This window comes from Dicentrarchus labrax, unplaced genomic scaffold (genome assembly GCF_905237075.1).
Source record: "Dicentrarchus labrax unplaced genomic scaffold, dlabrax2021, whole genome shotgun sequence".
Taxonomy (NCBI): Eukaryota; Metazoa; Chordata; class Actinopteri; family Moronidae; genus Dicentrarchus; species Dicentrarchus labrax.
This window is the reverse complement of record NW_026136707.1, coordinates 19,114,774-19,139,538: the sequence shown is the minus strand read 5'-3', so window position 1 is coordinate 19,139,538 and position 24,765 is coordinate 19,114,774. Positions and strand designations below refer to the sequence as shown.

General features: G+C 40.9%; 1 protein-coding gene across 1 annotated transcript; it reads left to right on the top strand.

The window, feature by feature from the left end:
- Positions 1 to 7,968: 7,968 nt before the first annotated feature.
- On the top strand, positions 7,969 to 24,468 carry rspo3 (R-spondin 3). Its single transcript, XM_051407034.1, has 6 exons — positions 7,969 to 8,874; positions 14,966 to 15,160; positions 15,840 to 15,983; positions 16,121 to 16,267; positions 16,476 to 16,661; positions 23,394 to 24,468. The coding sequence occupies exons 1-6, from the start codon at positions 8,775 to 8,777 to the stop codon at positions 23,609 to 23,611; spliced, it is 990 nt and encodes a 329-aa protein (XP_051262994.1). The 5' UTR covers positions 7,969 to 8,774; the 3' UTR covers positions 23,612 to 24,468.
- Positions 24,469 to 24,765: the final 297 nt, after the last annotated feature.

Genomic DNA, 24,765 nt, shown 5'->3' with positions numbered 1-24,765 from the left:
TCCTTGGTCAGATGCAGGATAAGTTATGTTTTACTGGCCTCATGTGCTTCACATACGTCGAACATGTGTGCTGTCCAGCTCCACTCAAGTTCTCTGTGAGCAAATAGTGTAGGTATATTTCACATCCACTGAGGGACCACATTCAGGAGGAAGAAGAAATATCATCTCCAATGAGGGCGGTGATTATAATTTAAAACACAATTATATTCTGGAAAAACCACAGACAACTTCAGAGTTTTACCTCACCATAACTGCTGTGGTTCATATTGCTGATGTTTAAAAAATGTTTGCAAACATTGGTGATTTTTATTTCTTCATTCTCATTGAACCACTACAAGCTTGCCTTTGGGTTTAAAAATATTTTCCAACTTATTTACATCATCAGAGGTTTTATGAGACTTTTTCAGATTTCAATAATGTAATAAATGTTTTTTGATTGAAGTGAAACAAGGCTGTTAAGAAAGTTACTAATATAAAACATTTTCAGATAACAATACAGTATATGACACATTATATATACTGTGAGAAACTATATGCCAGAAAAAGGATTTATTATATAATGTATATTGTAGCATACTCATTGGAATGAATTATTTCTTTATAATGTATCATTATAAAGTATAGCACTTTACTTTTCTGTATACATTGCTTGGAAACTTTGGTTAGCACTCCAGGACTAATAAACCCTGCTTGAGTTGGTCCATGAGCTCAAACCATACAGAATGCCAAATTACAATCAGACCAGCACTGTACTTACAGGCTTGGCCCCAAAACAGGCACATTCAAAGACACTGTACCCTCCCTCATGTGCATTTTTTAGACTCCAAGTTGTTGTTGTTTTTCTTATTTATCTTACTTTATTTTATTTTCTGCACCCGCTGTCGATCACATTGGATTAAGCCTGTGTGCAGCACTGTCTCTGCTAAACAGTCCTACTCTGGTCATTAGCAGGAATGAGCTTTGGCTTTAATTATAAAAACACCAGCCCTTGAATCCTGCTGTTTTATGGGTCCTGGGTATTTTTATATGACTGGTTTTCAAACATGAAATGGATTGCTTGTGTGCGAATAATCAACACTTGTTCATTTTTAGAGCCTCTGGCCTCTGGGAAGACAGATTCTTTCTCTTTTGTTGGTTACTATAACAATGTGTGACTAAAATTAAGCAGAATGTGAGCTGTGACAGATAATTGATGTTATTTTCTTTATAAACATCACAGCCTGCTTGTATTTGAGTTTCTGACTTTTACAAATGTATTATGTAATCTCTATACACCACTTCTGGGGAAATATGGCCAGCAAAGACTCATAGGCCTACATCTGTTTTTTTATTCAGCATACAAAACATTTAGAAAAACACTGCATGTTGTTTTTTTAGCCATGCTAGCACCATGGCTCTAGGGATGACAATGTCAGCCAGCCCTGACTGAAATTTTTTGGATGTATTGCCATGAAATTTTGTACAGGTATTCATTCAGATCTTCCCCAGAGGATGGATCCCACTGACTTGCCACCATGAAGTTGACATTTTTTTTTATTTTTAGAGACATCTTTTGGATACATTTCCATGAAATTTGATACACACATTCATCCTCCCCACAGTATGAAATTTAATAACTTTGATGAACGCCTCATTTTTTCTCGAGGGTCTTCACAAGGTCAAATTTTAAATTGGTCCAATACTTTGGTTTATGACCAAATACCTTCAAAACTAATGCCATTCCCTGCAACTGACTGTACTTTGTTTTAGTTATAATTAGCAAATGTTAGCAAGCTTACTTGCTAAACTAAGAAGATGAACATGGTAAACATTACACATGCTAAACACCAGTATGTTGAGTATGTTAGCATGCTGATGTTAGCATTTATCTCAGCTGTGCCTAAGTTCAACCTCACAGAGGCGCTAACATGGCTGTTGGCCCCTTTTCAGAAGAAATCAGAATTCTGTTTGTATTAGGTGGAAGCTGTCTGCTCTTGGCTTAGTATGGAACAGTTAGTTTCTGTGTATGCAATTATACATACAATTTTGTCATATTGTAAATTATACTTCCTTTGCAACAAGATCCTTGAATCAACTCAAAACAATGTGCAAAGAGGCAACATTCAGAAGTTATGCTTCAAAAGTGCTCCAGCATGGTATTATGTGGTGCATTTGAGAGAGGAGAGGCGTCACTCCAGGGTCTTAATGTTTGGAACATCTGAGAAGCTATTTGTTGACTGTTAAAACCACACTGCCTCAACAGTTCCTGAAATCAACAACCTAACATCAGCCACTGGTAACTCTAGCAGAAGAGATTTGGCCAACACTGAGCTTTGCTGGAAGAGGGAAAGAGTCCTAATTTTTTTACTGGATGGAAAAATGTCTTCATTAATTGTCTTCATAAAAAGACAAATTCTCTTTTCAGTGTGGTTCGCCGGGGTTGTTCTGGCTGGGTGAGAAACGAAGGGGTAAATTGTACTTTCACACATGTTTTAATTCAGGGTCTTTCCATTAGTACCTCTTAGATTGAGAGGAAATTGTTCGCTAGAAAAATAAAGCTCAGGCCATCTGCCTTCTTTCAACTTTCTATAGTGAGTAATCTTGAAGTTTCTCGAGGGCTGTTCCTGGACCATATGTTCTGTAAAAAGTCAACAAAAATGATTTACATTATTTGCATGACAAACTAGATTGTTCTGAGTGATACAGCTTTGCAAACTTTCCACAATGATTACAGTACTCTGTATCTCTCACACCTACTCTTACACAAGTTCTCTTTGAGGGGGATGCCTGACACGGGTCCCTGCAGAGCTGAAGGATCACAGGACAAAAGTGGAGGGCAGACTTTAAAGAAAGGGTTCTATCAGGGAGAAAAAGAAAGACTCCCCATGCAGATTAATAAAATAACCCCAAGGTTCTTCTATACCCCCCCGCCAATTCCCCAGAAATACCCCCCCCACCACACACACACACACACACATACACATACAGAATATCTGGGGTCTGCCTCACCTGTTGCCTGGCAACAACTGATGAGAAAAAAAGCTGGTGGTGCTCCAGTGATTAAAATTTCCTGGGTAGCAGTGTTTGATCCGCAGTACGCTGTCATTGTCTCTCCACAGCTTCATAAGAAACCCAACACTGGGGTAGCAAGAGAGGGAAGAGAATACATAAACTTTCTCACTCTTGTCAAAAGGTGGCTGGCTTTGCTCACTGACTTTTCCTCTAATTTTTTGAGGATAAAGAAGCCGCCGCCCCCCCAACTCGCCAACTCAAGTGAACTCAAGACTTTTTTTACTCTACCCCCCTCCTGTCATACTAGTCACTTTGACGATTCACTGGTCACATTTTTTTTCTTTCAAACTGAGGCCCAAAAAAAAGAGGAAATACATCAATTGAGGTCACACCGAGGGTCAGGCACAGAAAGCGGTGGCCCTGCTCTCAGTTTATTTAAGTGTTGCTGTCGAGGGGGAGAGGGAAGTGGAGACACCGCTTCGGAAGGAATGTGTAGTTAATGCCACGCTCATGGTCAAATTAGTCAGGCCTGCTGAGGGGATTCCTCCTGGGGTCACTTCCACAGTAAAGCACAACATACATACATGAAGCTGGTATTTCCACACTTACACATGCAAATACACATTCATAAACAAACACACATGGGGGGAATGTGGTGCTAACATGCATAATAAGAAGCTGCTTAAAGGAATAGTTAGAATTTTTCAGAAATGCACGTATTTGTTAGATGAGAAGATCGATACCACTCTTTCATCTGTACAGTAAATAAAAAACTACAGACAGGAGCTGGTTAGCTTAGCTAGCATAAATCCTGGAAACAAGTGGAAACAGCTAGCCTGGCCCTTTCCAAAGGCTAGTTTTAGTAGTTTTATGGGGAATTATGTGTCAAACTACTTCTTAGCCGGGTGCAGAGACTTCCTGGCATCTCTGCTGGTCACCAGGCAACCTCATGTTGACAATAAGGCTTCAGAAATTCACTGCTTCTGGATGTTTCCGTAAAGATTAATCAAAAAATATAAAACCTGTTCATTTGGGAGCTTTAGACGTGCTGTTTATCACAGTACAGGTCAAGTTGGTGAATCAGTGATAATTGCCCCCCTTCACCACCACCCCACACACACACACACACACACACACACACACACACACACACACAGTACCCTTCTCGTTTGACCTTCTCTATACAAAACTCTGACCTGCTTTCCCTCTGTGTGTACAGCTGACAGCTCTTGCTCACAGTGATTATCTGTCCTTGACTACCTTCTCAATCCCTCTTACTATGAAATGATCCCCTCAATCACCCCAGTATACACAGACATGCAGCCACACAAGCACACACACACACACACACACACACACATTTAAGATAAGGTTGCCCCACCTGCCCACAACACATGCACCTGTCTTATCCTCGGTTATATTAATCTAATCCTCCCTGTCTGTGTGTACAATAGAATTTCAAGAATCAATAATTATTTATTAGAACTTGACTAGATCCTGTGTGTGTGTGTGTGTGTGTGTGTGTGTGTGTGTGTGTGTGTGTGTGTGTGTGTGTGTGTGTGCTCACACAAGTCTATTTTCATAACATTGGACACCCTCTGCTGCCCCGTGTCACTGTCTCTCTCTGCTTGCTTCATGCTGAGAGAATGTGCAGGATTGCCACTGGGATATCTGCAGCTTTAATAGATGCAACGTCAGAAAAACCTGCATATAAGGCCACAGACTGAGCCACTGTGTTTTCACAGACCCCAGTGAGGCACGCGCTATCACTTGCTGTCCACACTGAGCCCGGCCTAATTCATTAGCTGATGACAGGACAGTGGATCAACACTGTCACTGTCATCTGGGAATTTTATGAGTCATAGGCCGGGGAATGAACAGTTTGCAGATCACAGGCATGAGCTTTGTGGTGTATTGGTGTGTTTGATATTCTGGTGGGGTTGAGGATTAAGAGCACGTGTTTCTTAATAAGGCAGAGGTAAAAGGATTTATGCAATGTCATACGAATATAACAAGGTAACTGAATGATATTTGGAGCTTAAACCAGGGAATGATGACGTTCCCCTCACAGGTGCCCTGTGGCATTTCTTTGTGAGCAAACAAATGTTTCGCTATGTTTTGTTTACATTCAGCATTACTCACCAAAACTCTTTGTGTGTACCCTTGAGGTCTAACAAACATGTCAACTGCCTTTCCTACCTCGTAAAACATTTGCAGAATTGTTTACATTCGTGTTTACTAGCTGGCACCTCTTCTTGTCCTTTGTTGATGCATCAAACAAAACAGGGACCCAGTCATATAAACTGCACCATAGTGCTACTGGATGAAAAACTGCACCACCCTAATTAATATTTTTATATTAACAATGGAGGAAATGACTCCCTTTGTCGCTTGTAGTAAAGACAATTATGATCCAACTCTCAGTGTTTTGGTTTTATGGCTCGCAACTTTACTATTTAAAGTTGAATACTGGACTTATATTTGTCTGGAGTTCAGAGACGCGACTCCAAATGAAGGCTAATGTTGGCGCATATGTATATAGGCAACTGTTGCTAACATGTTTGCTATAAGACCTGATAATATATCAGTGTTATGTGTACAGCTTGGTGGGCTTCCCCCAAGTGGCCAAAAACTCTATTAGTGCAGTTTAAAAAAAAAAAAACTTAGCTTGAAAGTGAAAGACAGAAAAAAAATGAACAAAAGACAAAATAACTCTGTTTTGTGTCAGCTTGAATTTGTGCCAAACTTTTTGTCAAGAGAGATGATGCCATACACTCTCATGCGCCCCTAAGCTCAAGGCCTAGATTAGACTAACGCTAAAATAGGACTAAATCTGGTATTAGAAGAAAAAAAAAAGTTGTAGTGTGCATCCATCCCTGGTCGGGAGGGTTTATGCACCTGCCCGACTTCATTTACAGGTGTCGACTGATTCTCTCATTGGACGGTCACAGGGACTGACCAAGTGACCTTAACCTTCCGCACCCCAGTGCCACATACACACACACTCACGCATATCCAAACACACATACACACACACACACACGGTCCTACACCCAGGGAATGGTGGGGCTAGTTCAGACTGGGAAACAAAGACAAGCATTATTCTTCGACATCCCTTACACCAAACTGCTGGGACGGAGGAGAGGGAGGGAGGAGATCTCATAATTTTTCATAATATTTCATCATAATACTTTAAAGTTTTTCCTATTTTTAGTTTCACTGTCTGACAGTTTAATAGAGGCATTATAAGGCTTTCCTTCAAATATAAATCTACAAAAAATGTCATTTTACATTTGCATATTAGAGGCACAGGCGTAATGCATCACTTAATATCCTGGGTAATGTTTGGATCCAGTAGCCTGCCTCAGTGGAGGTAAAAGGGTTTAAAACAATGCATCAATCTCTGGTATGTTTCACTGTCCTGGTCCTGAGTTAGTACAGGGCCAACAAGGAGGTATTCCCATAAAGAAGGAGCCCACACTGTGTTTGCTTTCCTCAGCACAGTGACTGATGAAAGACCAGAAGCCACAGCAAGGAGAAGCACTGGACTCGTGCATACTGTTCCCTCTAAACATCAACACACTAGTTAGACAAATGAGTCTCTCCCCCCCCCTTTACACTGCTCTGCTCCAGAGGCCACAATCCGCCAAATAAGTCTCTGCATTTATGACCAATTATCACCCAAAGTCATACACCTGCCGACTGAGGCTCTTCTGGCAAATTATCCACAGCAGCGATTGATGAAGGACAGGCTGTTATTATTTGGGGAAACAAGTCCTGAATGCTCCTTTTCTGTCAATTCTTTAATGTATTATAAACATATTTTACATTTTCAGTGGCTACTTTTTATTCTTAAGCTTTGTATTGTAACACTACAAACAACATCATGTGTGCTCTGCATGGAAAGGTCAAGTGCTCCAGTTTACCTCACTGATACCCATGCTTGTCTGATATGACAATGTGCCTCAAGCTTTAATGGAACTAACTCCCTCTAGAGGTAATAAAAGGAGATGCTGCTGCTTCTTTGCTTGATGTTTGGGATTTTCTCTCTTCATTCCAAACCATCACCACCACTGAAATTAAATGATTATCCACAGTATCCTATACGTTACCTGGTGATACGTTACCTGGTGATACGTTACCTGGTGCATGAGACAATTACTTTCTAGTACACTGACCCATCTTTGGGTCAATCTCAAATGTCATTATTGAAAATGAACATAAGTCACACTGTTCACTATTCAAACTGATTAATCTATTATAAAAAGACCCATTTCGGGAGTAATTTTAGAAACATATCTGCAAATATATCCTTAAGAAAATGACATTACAATATGGCCACTGTAAAGTCAGTAATATCTGTACTAATCTCACAGTGTCAAGGTGGATGAATTATAACCTCACACAGAATAAGCAACCTGCTACTTCTCTCTTTGAACACACAAAGAAGTCAAAGGAGGAGGAATCTATGGGCACAAAATAACATCTTGATTAATACCTGCTGCCATAATGGAGCTCTTCTTTTTCATTACAGCCCTGATGATATAGTGTGTTTAACCAAATTAAAATATTTTTCAAGGACTTTATTGATTATAATGTTATTTATGGCGTGAAAAAAAAAACCTTCCTCTGTTAGTTTTAGAAATATTTGTTTCACACAGATATCACTATTGTCAGTTTAACTATGGAAAACTAATTTCCATCACTTTTAAAACAGCAGCAGGTGAATCCACCCATATTCCAATCACATCCTCTTCACAATCAGTTCATGTTGAATGATGTGCATTCAAAGCATCACTGGAAGCACAATGACAGACAGGAATCATAGAGAAGCTACAGTACACATTTCTAAACCCTCGCTGAAATAACTTCAGTATGCTCTCTCTCTCTCTCTCTCTCTCTCTCTCTCTCTCTCTCTCTCTCTCTCTCTCTCTCTCTGACGCGGGGGGCTTGCCCTCTAAATAAACTTTGGAGCTCATAGTCGGAGAAAGAGAGACAGAGACACAGCAGTCATCAGCCGGCCGGCAGGAGGGGAGTGAATGGGTCCTGCACGCAAAGCAGAAAAGCGCTGAAACTGCGGAGATTTACTTTGGTTCAGTTGCCTGCCGCCGACAGCGAGAGGAGGTGTGTGTTTGACAGGCTAAAGAACTGCGAAACCTTCAACTTACAGATCGTTACAGAGTTGGTCCCTGTGCTGGCTTTTACTTTTTGTGCTTTAGCTGATGCTGAGATGAAGCCGAGACCCTCAGGGCGCCTGGCACGTTAAGGTATCCACATACACCGGGACGCACGGCGCATCTCCACTTAGAGAGACGAGGAGAGGGGAGAGAGAGGTCAATTTGGAGTTCCACACATGGATATTATATCTCAAACTTTTTGAGAGTCACGGTAGCCATAAATAATAATTCTATTCATCTTTTTGACTTACACTAATGGTCGCACCGGATGAGAGTCGACTTTTTTGGCGTGTTTGTTTGTTTTTTGATTTTTGGAGGGAATGTTCTTCATCACAGCACGGATAACGGATCCCTGACTCAGTCTGGCTTTCTTGGCACATATGAAGATCCTATCCAGGATGTTACAGTCTAAGCGGCCCAGGCATCATTGGGCCACCGTACACTACCATCACCACATATCACCACATAGCTGGGGGTCCTGCTGTGTCTAGGAATTATCTACCCTCCACACTCTGCCTCCGTCTGGGGGAAAAAAAACGGAATCCTATCCAATAAGTGATTAGTGAACATTGACATTGGCTTTACGAGTCTCATCTCTGGGCTACTATGCAATTACAACTGATCTCCTTTGTTTGGATCATCTTGCACTGCATGGATTACACTGGTTGTCAGCAGCACAGCAGCTCCAGGCACCGGCCACATAAACGTGAGTAGGTTAAAGTGCAGTACGATGCTGCTGCCCGGTGTTTGGTGCTCGGTCTTTATATATTTATATTACTTTATGTATATATTATCTATCATTATTATTTTTAATTCAGCATTTCTTCTTCTTTTTTTTTACTCAGACATGCGTCAAGTCACAAAAATCTTCAGCTTCATGTGATTTTTACATATTTCACAATCATCTTCTGCCAAAAAAATAAATAAAAAAACTGAGGATCCAGTATTCAGGCTATTTTAAATCTAATTTAAGTGACTGACAAATTGTTATTTGGTCAGTGAAGTAGGCCTTAAATTAGAAGACAACAATTAAAGCGCTGGGAGTTTTTCTAGATATGACTAAATAAATTGCTCTTTGCTATTGTTTTCTCTCTTCCATTATACAATTTAAATCTACATGAAAACTTGACTTCTGGCAGATATATGATAGTGATTGTTCTGATTTCCCAGATTATAAGACTATTTATTATTAAAGCTAGGCCTAATCCATATAATTAACATATTATCACCAATTTCTTCACTCTCAACCCCACTTTTCTGAACTATGAGGTTCATGCACTCCAAATGTTTAACTTACTAAATTGATGTAGTAAAATGGGGAGGCATTTCGGCATGCTGATTGTATGGTCCCATGATTCCTTAAGTAATTTCCCCATGTGTTTGTCCACTTTTAATATGTCTCCTTTGAACCTTAATTGGATTAATTGACTAATTGTTCTGCCTGTCACCTGAAGCCCGGAGTGGCGGCTCTTTGCACTCAGTCTCCTGGTTCCCGTCGCTCTCTAGCGGCCAGAGCAGCAGACTTCAGGCACGGAGCGCACTGCCCGGGTATCAGGGCTGATCACTGTTATATTCACAGCTTTAGTTCCCATATTTGGTGAAGAAACCTCCGTGTTCAGTTTATTTCCCTACACTGCCACGTTTTGGAATTTATGGGGAAAGGTTTCTTCTGATGTCGGCCCAGATCACACAGAATGGGCTTTTCAATTCAGATTCATCTCGGTATTATAATTTGAAATCATATCCCATCTTGTTCTTATTACTGTTCAAAATCTGACTTCATGTAAATTTGACAGTAGGCTCCATCAAAACACCAGAGATGTTCCACACTGAAAACACTTAAACACTTAAGTCTGATGGTATTTCATCTCCCATATATCTTGTCCCTGGGGTCCAACATTATGTCTCATTGAGTTATGGCCAGTCTTTTTACATAACTCCGTGAAATAAGTATCAATACAGTATATTTTTATATTCTTCCTATGCGCTCTTTATCACTGAAGGTCTCCAGATGTGCTCTGTGACTAAGTCTGTTAGAGAAGTGATAACTGGGATATTCCATGTATCACTTTCCAGTGTGGCCGAAAACTGTCTGATCTACACTAACAGACCTTCGAAGTGATGTTTTTATCCCTGCCACCTGGGGCTGAAACTTCTCTTTCTCTCTCTCCGATCTATAGTCTGGACCCAAAAGTGGACCATTTTTGTTTGTTGTTAATTTTTTCCTCATGACCACCAAAGTGGAAATTTAAAAAAGAAAAAGCAGAGGGTTGGAGCATCCGGGGTTAACGATGTGTTTATTACATAGTTTTAAAGGGGTCCTGGGGTTACCTTTGCTCTTGGCAGCTCTGTTCAATGTAGTTTAGATCAGACCGTAAGAACTAAGCGTGGATCCTTTTGCTGTTCAGCAGGGTGACACAGCCTTCATAGATCTTATTCAAACTGCAGCAAACTGACATATAATGACCCCAGACATTAGTCGTGATGATAAAAGACAACGCAATGTACCTACTGTATGTAATAGGCTGATTATTCCCACTTAAATTTCTTTCTTGTGCAGCACTTATGTGGGATATATACTGTAGATCTTGTAGGTGCTGCTTTGTCCCCAAGACACACAGATTCTCTTTTAAATGTTTATTTCCCCCTAAACACCATTAAAGAGCCTCTCAACACAGTGTGAGAGAGGGAGGGGGCGCAGGGGAATCTACTGAGAGCACTCCAGTTTCTTACTTATTATTTATTACGCCCTGAGAAACTGTGATTTCAGTGAAATTTGAATTTTTAATATTAGTATCATTTTGTTGATGTGATGTGATGCTGAAAATGTGTATGTTGATATGCTATATGAAACCATTATATTATACAGCATATCCACATACGCAACTATATTGCAATTCAGTTTTGGGATGGCAATGTCGAAGCTGAAAGTTTAGTTCATCTTCTACAGTGAGCAGTAAACATCTGCCTTTCTCGACTGGCTCAGTACCCATTAATTGACAAGTGCTTCTAAGAATCCAAACTTCCTCCAAGGATGAAGATATCTAACACTTCCAGAGATATCAGGGAGGATGGAGGGATTAGTTGGTGAAGGGGTGAATGAGTACAGACTTCAGAGAGAGAAGGGGGTAAGAGTGAGTTTGGAGTCAATGACCATTGAGTCAACTGGCCAAAATTACCACACAGAGACTGAGCCACAGCTCAGAGCTTCCTGTCTGTGGTCTGTGATGATGCATCCAAAAATGAAGGCATGTGGCGGCTTTCACCGTGGTAATTATATATATTTTAGAATTTATCAAGAAAAGTCAGCTCAATGAAGATGGGTTGATTCACATCTTGCTTTAAAGCTAAACATGGGATACAGATTATTAAAGTGAAATCAAGTGTGACACATAATGGGACATGTGCAGAGGTAGACATAGATAGGTACTTAAAGCTGCAGTAGGTAATGTTTATAAAATTAACTTTTTGTCATATTTGCTGAAACGTTCAGTGTATCCTGACAGTAGTACATTGCGATGGAGTATTAGGGCCATACTAAGAGAAAATTTTTTTTTTTGGAAAATTACGAGAATAAAGTCATAATATTAGGTCTATGAGAATAAAGTCGTAACATTACGAGAATAAAGTCGTAACATTACGGGAATAAAGTAGTAATTTTATGAGAACTGTCAGCCTGTTGGCTCAGCCAGCAAAACTGTTTAATGACAAAATTATCAATACGTTAGCCTACCTGTTGACTGTACGGTACGACTGATACAAACAGCGGCTGCTGGGCTCAGGCTGAGGCTGCTGTTTGGTTGAGCTGGTCACGTCAGATCTTGATGACGCTATCGAAGCTTTTTTCTCATTAAAACAATGACATTATTCTTGTATTATTACGACTTTATTCTCATAACATTACAACTTTATTCTCGTAATATTATGCCTTTATTCTCGTAACATTACGACTTTATTCTCGTAATATTATGACTTCTCGTAATTTCCAAAAAAATAAAAAATACATTTTCTTAGTCTGGCCCTAATACTCCGTTGTATACATGAGACACATAATCTGTGAAAATCCGGTTCCTCTGGCTCCTCCTACTGCTCCTAATGGTATTTACTAGAATCCACCACACCTGGATAAAACCAACCAATCAGAGCCAAGAATGATAGAGCGATGCTTTGGGTTGGTGGCTGGTTTCATTCTCAGCATCGGTATTTGATGACCTGGGAATGCGGCTTAACAATCAATCAGTCGTTCTTGGTTCTGATTGGTTGTTTTCATTCAAACACAGCAGATTCTTGCAAATGCCATTAGCACCAGGAGGAGCCAAAGGAACCTGATTTTTGTCACCGATTATCTGTCTCGTGTGCTATTGTCAGGCCACAGTGATATGATAAAATGTTATTTTTATAAAAGCTACCTACTGCAGCTTTAAGGCAAAACATTACGTCTGTGTTGTTTCTCCGTGAACCATCTGTGTTTGTGTGCAGGCATGTGAATGTGTTTATTCATATGTGACTTTGTTGGTATGTTATGCAAGATACCACTGTCCAACTGAGGTTTTGTCGGTGCAAGTGCGAGGGCAAGGCCAGATTCCTGCGTCTTAAGACTTCTGTGAAACAGGGCAGCTTGGCAGGAACACATGTGGGCAAATGGACAGCAGTTGTAAAGATTGTCGAGATATTTCAAACAAAGCATCCTTGATCTGTGGCAAACTGGCAGCTAAACCCTGAAGTTAGAGAAGAAGGAAGAGGGCCAGCTTAAACCAGTGGCATGAGATCTCAAGGCTGGAGAGGAAAAACAATTGCTTTGGTGTTTACAGGGGTTGCTTTCAATTTGCCTACCATGTGTGACTACTGCAACATTATCCAACCATTGCCTTGGGATGAAGTATCAATGCAGTATGGGTGCACAAGTGTGTAAAACATGGAACTTCTCTCATGTTTATGGCCTACGTATTGACTCTGTGTTACTGATGTCACTCCTGCTTGGATAAGCAGACAAATTCCCAAAAGAGTGGTACCACTTTCTTGATTTAACTAAAGCAACATATTTGTAACAGAGGAGTGAGTTAATTTCCTTATAAAAATGTTTTACTGTTACTGAAATGTTGGGACCAGAAGCTAAAAATATCCTCTCTGAACTATGCAACACCATGGTGTATCTGGTGGTTTTCTTTCACAGCATATACAGTACACATCCTCACACAACCACCCAAACCATCTTTGTTACTATTTGTCCACGAAGTGCAATCAGATACTGAACAGGATGATTATTTTCGAGGAAACTGACAGCAATAAAGTTCTTTAAGACTTGAAGACGGGAATGGTTATAATTTTGTTGGGTTTTTTGGTATTTCCACAATATGCTACTAGCACTGCATATACCTGTATACCATACTTCATCATGAGCTTAAACACACTATCATTTTGAAATACACATGCTGTAATTTGGGAGACATTAAAATGACTGTGACAAGGCTGTCACCATACAATTAAAATGATTCAAACCTACAACCACAGCTTTTATCCATTGCAGACAAAGTCTGGTGAATCATCCCACAAATTAGTGAAGAGCGGGGGATGATAAAAAACAGTAAAATATATCAATATAAACTAAACACTACAGTACTTATGAACATGAACTGGGTTGTAAACATAGTATAAATAGCTGTCATGTGCACTGTGCTATCAATCACTGTGCTGAGAGAGTAGGTGATTAGTCATACTGTAATTAAACACTTATGCATGTGGAATAATAATCCTTCATGTTACAGTAGATCTTCCTGTTTCTCCTTTGCCCTCATTCTTGAAAAACATGACACAACAACACTTGATTGAATATTTCAATACAGAAAATAATAAACTTTTTTTCAATTTGTAGCAAATGTGAAGAAATAAATGCAGTTTCAGATTGTTTCCTTGCTTGAAAAGAATTGTGGGCACCTATGACAGTCCCATCGGCCTTTTGTTTTCTTGTCTTCTGTTACTGAAACTGGTTATGCAACATAAACCTACAGAATGGTTTACCACCTGGCAGAGTGACAGGCGAGATGCAACCTACACTAACGTCATAATGTAACATTGTTGGTCCACCATGAAACATGAAAGAATTCTTTAAAAATCCAGCATTGCATCAAGAGCTAGGTGCTACCTTTGAAATACTGATGCTGGTATTTTAGAGGACAGGGACGGTCTGACCTGACATCTTCACTGAAAATGCATTGTTTAAAACATATACACCCTCATAAAGTCCACAGTCTGGGTTGAATTTTCTACCTTACATTATCTATTTTACCTGTCTTGTTTCTGTCTTGTGTAGGGCCCTATAACAACAATCGTTTACAAAAAATAAAATATTCCATTATACTGCACAAATGATAGTCACATTATATGGTACACATAGGCAACTTTTAGATTAGGTTTTTATTTATGGTGTCTTATTGTCTATGATTTAAAATGGACTTCTTGGGACTGTATTTGCGCCCCTGGCTGAAAGAAAATATGAGGACACTGAATATTTATTTGAAATGGTTTAGTGCTATATTAGTTACACTTTTACCAAAAGGCTGCCAGAAGGTTACTGTGTTCATCTTTGGCACCAACAGAGAGGTGAATTCCTGCCTCCTGGGAGGCTGGTATGTCTACAAATACTTCCAAAGTGTCCGGCACTGTACTGGGGCACTTATCAAATGTTGTGATCTCAAGTTATCCATTAAGATAAATTCCACTTGTAATCTTGAGATTTTAGTTTTCCTATTATACCACATGAAATCCATGCTTAAACATCCCCCTGTTCCTGTCAACAGAGATCTCTGGTGTGAGCTCAGGGTGCCAGCAGGGTGGCTGTCTGACCTGCTCTGACTACAATGGCTGCCTGTCCTGCAAGCCGCGCTTGTTCATGCATTTGGAGAGGATTGGGATGAAGCAGATCGGGGTTTGCATGACTTCCTGTCCTCTGGGCTTTTATGGCACACGCTCCCCAGAAAGAAACATCTGCACAAGTAAGGCATAACAACATAAACTGTATGGTATGGTTGTATGGAAGAATGATAACAGAATATTGATGAAAATATCCCTTGCATTGCATGTTCCCAATTAAAATGAACAGAAATCTAAAGGATTGGTAGTAGCCAGACTTCTGTGTAATTATTTGTCCTCTGAATGGATGGGCATAAGATTAAGTATACAGTATCCCTCTCTTATAACAAACACACACACAGAAAAATATCTCAGACTTGTCTTGAGTTAAATGTGGCCTCTTAACAGTGTGTTTATACGTGACAAGCATAAGCACAAGAAGTATAATCAGGTCCAAGTCAAAATATATGTCCTCCCTCCATATACACTTCTTTACAAGCAACAGTTTCAAGACCTGCTTGTGAAATATAGCATTATGTATACATGCAGTATGTCCTCCAATAACTCCAAAACCTGATACCTGTTAAGTAGGTTTCCTTTTGGTGACATTAAATTAAATCAAGTGTTGCTTTACTTAAAATCATATATCATAAGTCACCCTGTAAGACATCAATCTGACTGCAGTGGCCTATATTCCTGACTGTATTCCCAGTTGGGCATGCACACACACACTGACACCCTGTATATTTAACAGGCAGGATACACTCGATAACTTGTATGGTTTAAATAAACGCTGGCGGTGGGTCTGTGTTTCTCTGTCAGAGTGCAGGTCGGAGTGTGACTCGTGCTTCAACAAGAACTTTTGCACACGCTGCCGAGCAGGATTCTACCTTCACCTGGGCAAGTGCCAGGAGAACTGCCCTGAAGGACTGGTCCACAGCGACACACAGAGGGAGTGTGTTCTCAGTGAGTAACTCTATTTACCTTGTATTATTCCACATTAGCCATGCAGAGTTTACCAAATAATTCTGACTTTGGAATGAAGTTGTCATGTGTTAAATGGGGTCACTATATTCACAGATACATAACTTTTGTCTTTGCAGAGTGCCCTGCAGAGTGTGAGTCGTGTGAGAACAGTGAGACATGTACGCGGTGCCGGCCAGGCCTGTACCAACTCAGTGGGAGATGCCACGAAGTCTGTCCAGAGGACTACGAGCCCAGTGACAACCTCATGGAGTGCACAGAAAAAGGTCAGTCCAGTGTGTGTGGATGTGTCATAAAAAAAAGCCTAAGACAGCCTAAGATAGCTACCTATCCTGTTAGTTGGGGTCCATGCAACATGTGGGCCCTTGATGTAGAGAAAAGAGAGTAACCACATTTTTAACGTGTTAACATAAAATGACTTAACACTGAGGTTTCTCATCTTCACTTCTCTATTCTCAATTTTTCCCCTGTCAGTGCACTGCATAGTGGGTGAGTGGAGTGAGTGGAGCCCATGCCCTCGGCCTGCTAGAAACTGTGGGTTCAAGCGGGGCCAGGAGACCCGCACACGACAGATTCTCCAGCAACCCTCAACCCATGGCAACCCCTGCCCAGATATCTCAGAGATCAAAAAGTGCCCGGTCAAGCGGAAGAAATGTCAAGGTAAAGAAAACAATACCGTAGCAAAGTTGCAGAGTGATTGTGTTCCAGCTATGTGTCAAACCCTGACACCAGATCCTTGTGATCCAGCATTTGAGCTTAAACTACCAAAAAAATGGCACACAGAATGTGCCCACAAAAATGGGCACAATCTAGACGTTGTCTATAGTAGTTGCTGTTGACAGACACTCACTGCCAGCATTGGATTTGTGACACATGGCACGATTTCTACTCTCTATGAATTCCAGACCTTGCTGCTTCAGCTTGTACAATCAGAGCTAGACGTTCTTCCGCTCAGGACTACGACTGTTTACTCAGAGGATTGTCATTGTGGTTAGAGTGAGGACAGTGGTGGGAACACACATGTGTGATGTTGCAATGGGTATGTTGTGTGTTTCCCATGAGACCTCTTTGGATTTTTAAACAGTAAAACCGCTTTCTCTGCTCCTAGTAAACAGGGAATAGCGTGATCATTTCTAATGAAGAGAGTGAAAACTGCTTTCAGACGGGGCTCGTCTCTTTACAAAACACAATGTTGTGGTGCATTTATGACCGCTTCGTGTTGTGTGTGTACTGCATGTGTGTGGTTACTGAGCTGGTTGGCAGCTACGGCTGGTTGTTTTTTACCCTGGGCTCTGCAGTGTTAAATGACAGATCGCAGACAGGGTAGGAGGCTGAGATCCAGCTCCCTGGGGCCTCACACTTACAGAACAAACAGTGTGTGTATGTGCGAGTTTCTGTGCATGTGTGTGTGTGTGATGCAGCAGAAAAGCAGTTGACTCTGGAGCAGAAACAGCCAGCTCAACATCAACATCCTCCCCCTGGGAGGCACGCGGCGACCAGGGGATCAGTATTGGTTTATCCCCACAGCTGCCAATACACACACATACATGCAAACCAACACATGCACACACCTTCTCCATTTCAAACAAGTCAGACAAATGCACACTTGGGCACACCGAACACACGCACGTGCACGTAGATACACACACATGCTGTCTTTGTCTCACTAAAATAACTGCACAGACGTTGCTCTTGGTGGTAATTTGTGAAGAGAGTCAACTGGGTCGACGTGATTTGTAAGGCAGACTGTGAAATATGCCCTCTGTCAACCCCTCTCTCTCTGTCTCTCACTTTCTATCTGTATCTCTCTACTGATCCATTCCCCCATCCTCATCCCCTCCACACACACTCCCTACCACACCAAAGAAAACATAGACCCCCATATAAGCTCCCTGTTGGCGCTCCCAGTCAGTCGTGCCGGGGCCGAGACTTTAGTGTGGAGTCAACGGCTCTGTTGATCTAGCCTGAGCCTGGTGAGAGGGGGGGGACAGGGAGAAGGGAGGTGAATTAAAAGAAAGAAAGAAAGAAAGAAAGAAATTAAGAAAGAAAGCTGTGTGTGTAGTCTCAAACACTACAGTCCCCATCTATTGACATTGCCCCTGCTTGCAATTATCCAGTTGCCCCAGCTCTGAGAGCATCTGTGGTGAATGAGAGCTAATTATCTGCTTCGGCGCGTCCTCTCCTCGCTGTTTACGTTCTGCACACGCTAGGGGGTCAGTGGTCCGACCTCAGAGAGCCCCCGGTAATCCTCCAGCAGCCCTCAGACACTGATACATCCTCCTCCTCCTCATTTTCCTTTCCTCCTCTTCTGCACTTTCTCCTTTTGCCTTCTCCTCCCCCTTTTCCCTGCCTCTCCTCCTCCCGTTTTGTCCTTGCTACATCGATTTTACTCCTCCGCATGAGATTTTGCTCATTTCATCCTCTTCAACTATCACTATTACTTACACGTAATCAACTTTAACTTTCTTCAACCCAAAACCCTTCTAAAATGTAGTCAGATCAGTTTCTGCTCTTTGCATTGGAAGCTCATTTGGAGGGATCTCTTAATTTTCAATATGAACATGTGGAATGATTACGGCAAGAAAAACCTGTTTCAGTGTTCACATGGGCGCGCAAATATCTTTTAAGACAGACTTGAAAAATTGAAAACCTGTCCTTTAAGACTGTTCATACTTTCATACTTTTTAAAATCTACATGTTCATCCTTGTTCAATGTGTAACTTTTGTTAAAGCATAAATGATTAAATCCATTTCTTAGCATTCAATTATGTTCCTTCCTAGGTTAAAAACAATTTCAAGTTCCTCCAGCTAAAACTAATGTCACTTTTGATTCAGATTTGTCTTGACATTTTGGCAAATAAAACTTACTGTCAAGTGTCAGATGAGAAGATCAATATCACTCCTATGTTTGTCAGTTGAGCCAGCAGATGATGAGTTTAGCTTAGCATCAAGAATTTTAAATAGGGGGAAACTAGTGCTAGTCTGTCCAAATGTTTTTAAATTCACCTACTAGCACCTTTAAAGCTCTCTAATTAACACATAATCCCTACAAACATAAAGGGGCAAGTTGTTTTATCTCTAACTTTGTTGGCACTGCTCAAGGTCTTCTATTAGAGTGGTCTCAATGGAAAGCACATTTCCCAAAAGGTCAAGCTATTCCTATAATTGTAGACTTTAGCCTCCAGCTGGTTCAGCCCCCAGTTCTACAGAACCACTGCAAAATCACAACTATCAGTTGGTCTTGACCACTAAACAAGGTTTTAAATTACAGATATCACATCAGAAAAGTTGTAAAACTGTAGGAAACATGTTGATATATTCAGCCTTTGAGTCAGAAAAACTTGGCTCTGTTCCTCTGTTATCCTCAGCTAGAGATTGTGTATGTTTACACACACATCCTCATCTGCTGCTGTCTCTCTAAGGTTAGTGCTGGCTAATTTGTCCTTCGATGGACCTACTGTTCATCTCTCTATCTCTGTAGTCGGATAGACCACATGCCCTTTCATTCCCACACACACACACACACACACACACACACACACACACACAGACCTATTACACATAAAGAAACATACAGTTAAGCAAGCTAGCATCAACCATTCAGTGAGGGTGGATTGGTACACACACATACACTGACACACCCAGAGCCCCCCTCATGACATCCTGGCGGCCATGCGGCAGGCATTCCACTTGTGGGACAGCCCATAGCCTTTAATCCCAGCCTGGCTCCCGCCAAAAGCTCCCCGGACGACAGAACGCCTGCCACAGAGGATGTGCCACCATAAAACACACAGTGCTCCTCCAACCGCGCACACACACCTCCCCTTACCCTCAGTGGCCCTCTGCTCTCTCATGTGTCTATTTCCTACTCTCACCTTGTTCTTTAGTACATTAAATGCTCTCTTTGGGTTGTTATTCATCACCTATACTGCTTCCCTTTATCTCTTCATGTCTCTTTCACTAGCATGCTCACTCATTGTGCCAGCACACACACAACATACAGTGTCCCACTCTGTGTCCCTCTCTGTGCTCTCATTACAGTTTACTGACTCTGTCCTGTTAATGCGCTGCAACAGATTTCTAGCAGTTACACTACAACCACAGTTCAGCAGGTCAACAGTTGTGGCTGTCTTTCCACTGAGCAGGAATCACACAGGATGAAGAGGATAACACAGTTCTGCATACATTCTCCCTCATTAACTAGAGATTATAACAAATAGTCTCAACTTGTACTGATGACAAGTACTTGTCATCTGTGTGCTGACTGTGGCACCGATTGTATGATGAATCTAAAATAAGGTACAGTGTAGGCGGTGGTTGGATTACTGTCATTTGAAATCAATGTCAATATTCATTTTGTATTGGTCATAAGACATATTTTACAGTCCTAGTGCAAATGACAAAATCTTAAGTGGAGTATGTAGTGTTTTGTGTATATACACATGAGGACAGGTTAAAGAGTGACCACAGATATTTATATTCGCTCTCTTATATAACACCATTATCAGTGTCTTTGTGTTCTTTTGGACTTACTTTTATGAGCTATGGCTAGACAACAAATAGACAGTGCTCAAGGGTTATATAATTGCTTCAGTTGCTTCATAGCGTTGGGAGTTACACCAAGTGAAACTACATTAAAGGAATAGTTTGACATGTTTATTTTCTATTTTAGTGAGAATTGGATGAAAAAAATTGACGCTAGTTCCAGGAGACTGTTTATCTTAGCATACATCAGCTAGCCTCTGTCTAGGGTTTAATGATCTGCCTACCAGCATTTCTAAAGCTCACTAACACATTGTATCTTGGTTGTTTAATCCAAACACAGAAATGTGAAAGTTGTGGCTTTACAGAGAGTTATTAGCTGTAACTATTTCCAGACAACCAGTGGAGACATCAGGAAGTCACTGCACCCAGCTGCTGATGGCCAAGAAATACACCATTAACTGTGTGTTAGTAGGTGGATTATTACACTTTGGACACAGGCAGGCTACCAGTTTCCCCCTGCTTTCACTCTTTATGCTTAGCTAAGCTAATTGCATCCTGGTTTCAGCTGAACAGACAGATATAAGAATGTATTAATCTTCTTATTTAACTCTTGTCAAGAAAGCAAATATTATGTTCTAAAAAGTCAAATTATTCCTCTAAGGGTTGTTGCATTATGCATTTAGAATAATTCAATGTGTACCAATAGGATGCCCATACAACATCAATGTAATAGTCCAAACACAATAATTTCACTTGAAAAATGGTATTTACTTTTACTTTTACAGTGAGTGTGAATTTCAATAACACAGCATGACTGCATTTCTTCAATACTCAGACCTACAATGACCCTACATCCCACTCTGTGTACAGACTGTACAAATATAATGTCCTAATATGGCTAGGAATGATTCATGTATCTGCCATTAGTGTAATTTAATATGAAGTAATAGTTTAAATCATTTGTCTATGCAAAAATAAGTGTACAAAGTTTTACAATTGCTGAGCAATCCTGTATGTTCAATTTTGGATACATTTCAGTTGAAGACACGTGGATTCCCCAAAAACACTCACAACAACATTACCAGCTGAAAGAAAAATGTATTCAGTATAAGATTGTGAAGTGCTTTTGCATCTTTACAGCATATTGTACAAGTCTCAGCTGAAACAGGACTAATTGATGATGTTGATGCTGCTTTCTTAAGAGCAGAACTTTTAATTAAGGCAAAAACTATATCACTGCAGGTACACATGAAAATCTCCCAGTAATTTTATGAACTGGAACCAGAGTTCATAAAATTACTAGGAGATTTTCATGTGTTGTTCCCAAGTCAACCACTCATTCACTGCCAGACCCAAACTCTTGATGACATTATTCATTAAAACTTGGCTTTTGGGAATGCGCTAACTGTCTGTTGAAAATGTTCCAAAACCTCCAAAGGTGTCTCATTTGGGGACCATTACACACATGTCAACACACAGTTTACAAAAAGTCCATCAGAAACTGTTCCAAACTAACCAAACACAGGTTGGTTTGATAAACACTCTCCTAATCATCTCAACACTGGCATGGATTAGGTTTCTCCTCTGGCTCGACAAAAGCACGGGGGCTACAGTATGACTAATCCACTGAACTTGTAAATAGTTGTAAATGGTGTCAGGACAGAGAAAACAATGAGAGCGAAGGGGACTTCCTGTGTTTATAGAGGATGGGGGGCAGACCCCGAATGAGTCAATGCACCAGATTACTCCATCTGTCCATCCATCCATGCAGCCACCTATCTTAACCATCTTTGATAGTTAAATTCCTTTTCCCTTTCTTGCAATTAAACTATGTGAACACTGTGCTACCCCATACTGTGTTTGTGCACATGCTCACATATGCACTCACGTCCATCTCTTGTCCTCTTATCCTGCCCTTATTTCTAGAGGTAGATTAAACACAGTCGGCAGGTAGAACTTGGTATCACTTGCCAAGAATGTGTGGTTCAGATATGGCCCATGGTCCAATCAGAGCCCGGGGATTGATTAATGAATAGACAGAGAGGGAGAGGATGAGCATATGGGGGCCGAACATGAAGCAGACAGGAGAGAGACTCTTTCTCTCTTGCGCTTTATCTCTCTTTCTCTCTCTCCCTGTGTCTGTGCCTACTGCCTACTTCAGCAGTTTCACAATCCCCGACTGGCCGGCCAACCAGCCAAGCAGGCCGTGCTGCTCTGTTCCACTCACACATGAACAGCAGCAGAACAACAACAGGAAAAGGGCCTCCTCTGCTTTCACTTGCAGGTCCTGTCTCCAACCTCCCTGGGGGTGGATCTTGTTATTATCATTAATAACTGTAGCTCGAGCTGAGATAAACCTTCTGCATTCCAAAACTCTTGGTTTTGTTTATGAGATGGTGTTGCAAGAAAAGATAAATTGGGGGTTTATTTAAAGGTTTTCTATTTTGGACAATGGTCTGCTCATCACGGGGAGAGGCCTCCAGTCTGTGGTTAAAGACTACCATCTAGTGGTAAATACAGAGCATTACGAAACCCAGTGTTGCACCATGCCATGTATTTGTAGTGTGTTCACTCTCCCTCAAAAAGTCTTGCTACTTTCACATATTTTTAATATATTCTGGTTTTCATTAATTACAGGTTGACATGTGGGTTAGTTGATATGAGTCCTGTAAATCTCAAATCATACCAGACTGAATTATGAAGCATTTTGGACATTTTCTGCCGCTGTATTAATTGCATCATATCAATTAAAATCTTATTTTTAACATTCTTTATTTAAAACACTCTGAAATGATGCAAAGTAAAACATTTCACAACTGAACACTACTTCCTGAAATTGATGGGGAGAATATTGAGAACTTCATCCTCTCTACTTCACTAATCTTTATCATTTTTCTTAACTTCCAGGAGGACGGAGAAGGAATGAGCGAAGAGAACGGAGGAATCGCAACAACCGCAAAGATAAGGAGAACCAAGAGGGGCGACGGGAGAGGAAGAGAGAGAGGGAGAGGGAGAGAGACACAGGTGAACGTGAAGACTCTGATAACAGGAACAAAACGGAGCACAGGCATCGCAGAGGCCATGAAACAGAACCAGTTTCCCCTGAAGTCGGCCTTGTGCAGTAGTGCTCTGGAAAGACAAAGTCTAGCGCCTCCCTATCCTCCTCCTGATATCATCCCATTCTTCCTTCTCCAAAACGCCGCCACCCGCACCCACTGTTCACCCCCCTCGACCCCTCTCTGCAGGGGTGTTGCTGCTACCTGTATGATTTGAATATAATGTTTATGCACAAGCGGGATGGGGCACATTCAGCCACAAGGCTTGGGCCACTATGGACTTTAAAAAGGTTTTTTTTTTGGTACCCTGTAGGCTCTACTCCTTCATTTCCACCACTGAGAGTGTCTCTATTGAAAAGTGCAGGAGACACTTCTGAGACTGCTGTTGGGACCGAAGAACAAAGTGAGAATTTGTCTGACTGTGTGGAGGACTGGCAGGCAGACGGACAGAGAGACAAAGACGTTATACTATGTGCTTGTTGATATGGTTATTTAATGGGGCCCTGGTACAACATTGCGCGTCTTGGTTTTTGAATGTAGATTTTGCAACATTATGTAGAACAATTGTTTATTATTGTTGTTCCCGTTCTTTAGATCTCTTTACTTTATTTTATTTGGTGCAGAATTTGTAAAGAAAAAGTAAAAGTGAGTTTGCTATTGCCATCTTGTGACATCTTCATAATCACTGCAAATGACAGCTGTAGGAGAGCCTGCATGCTGTGAATCAAAGGAGTACTGAGGAGAACTGAAAACCATTAACACGTTTTGTATGTCTTGGACAAAAGCTAGTTTTATCCAGATACGTGATCAATCTTATCTACTATTGGTTTTTCTTTTTGTGTAAATGGAATCTGTGCTCTCAGTAAAGCTCCTTGACTAGGAACCAAAAGCACCTGTATGTCAAATAAAACTATAATGGGTTTGTACCTGTGTCTGTTATCTGTTTTCTCATCAGAATGCCATCTTGTGCAATTCATCTGAGCAAGTTATAAATGAAACTCAGTGCGGGGTGCAGCTATCAATTGATGATTCACAGGTCGCCATGGGCTGCTTTGAGTGTAAACTGTAGCAGTAGTACGGCGTCACTGTTAGATCTGAATACCTGTTGTAGATACTTTCATCCATCTCTTGTGTCACAACAAATATTCTTTGGCAACTGAGAAACACCTACAGAGCTAACAATAAGTAATAGCAATGTTATGTCCCAGGCAGCAATGAAGCCT

What these genes read in the sequence shown, in the direction of transcription:
- rspo3 (XM_051407034.1), top strand. Translation starts at nt 8,775, where the DNA reads ATGCAATTACAACTGATCTCCTTTGTTTGGATCATCTTGCACTGCATG. An exon ending in ACAGAGGGAGTGTGTTCTCA is followed by an intron (nt 15,984 to 16,120) that starts GTGAGTAACTCT and finishes TTGTCTTTGCAG; the next exon opens with AGTGCCCTGCAGAGTGTGAG. An exon ending in CATGGAGTGCACAGAAAAAG is followed by an intron (nt 16,268 to 16,475) that starts GTCAGTCCAGTG and finishes TTCCCCTGTCAG; the next exon opens with TGCACTGCATAGTGGGTGAG.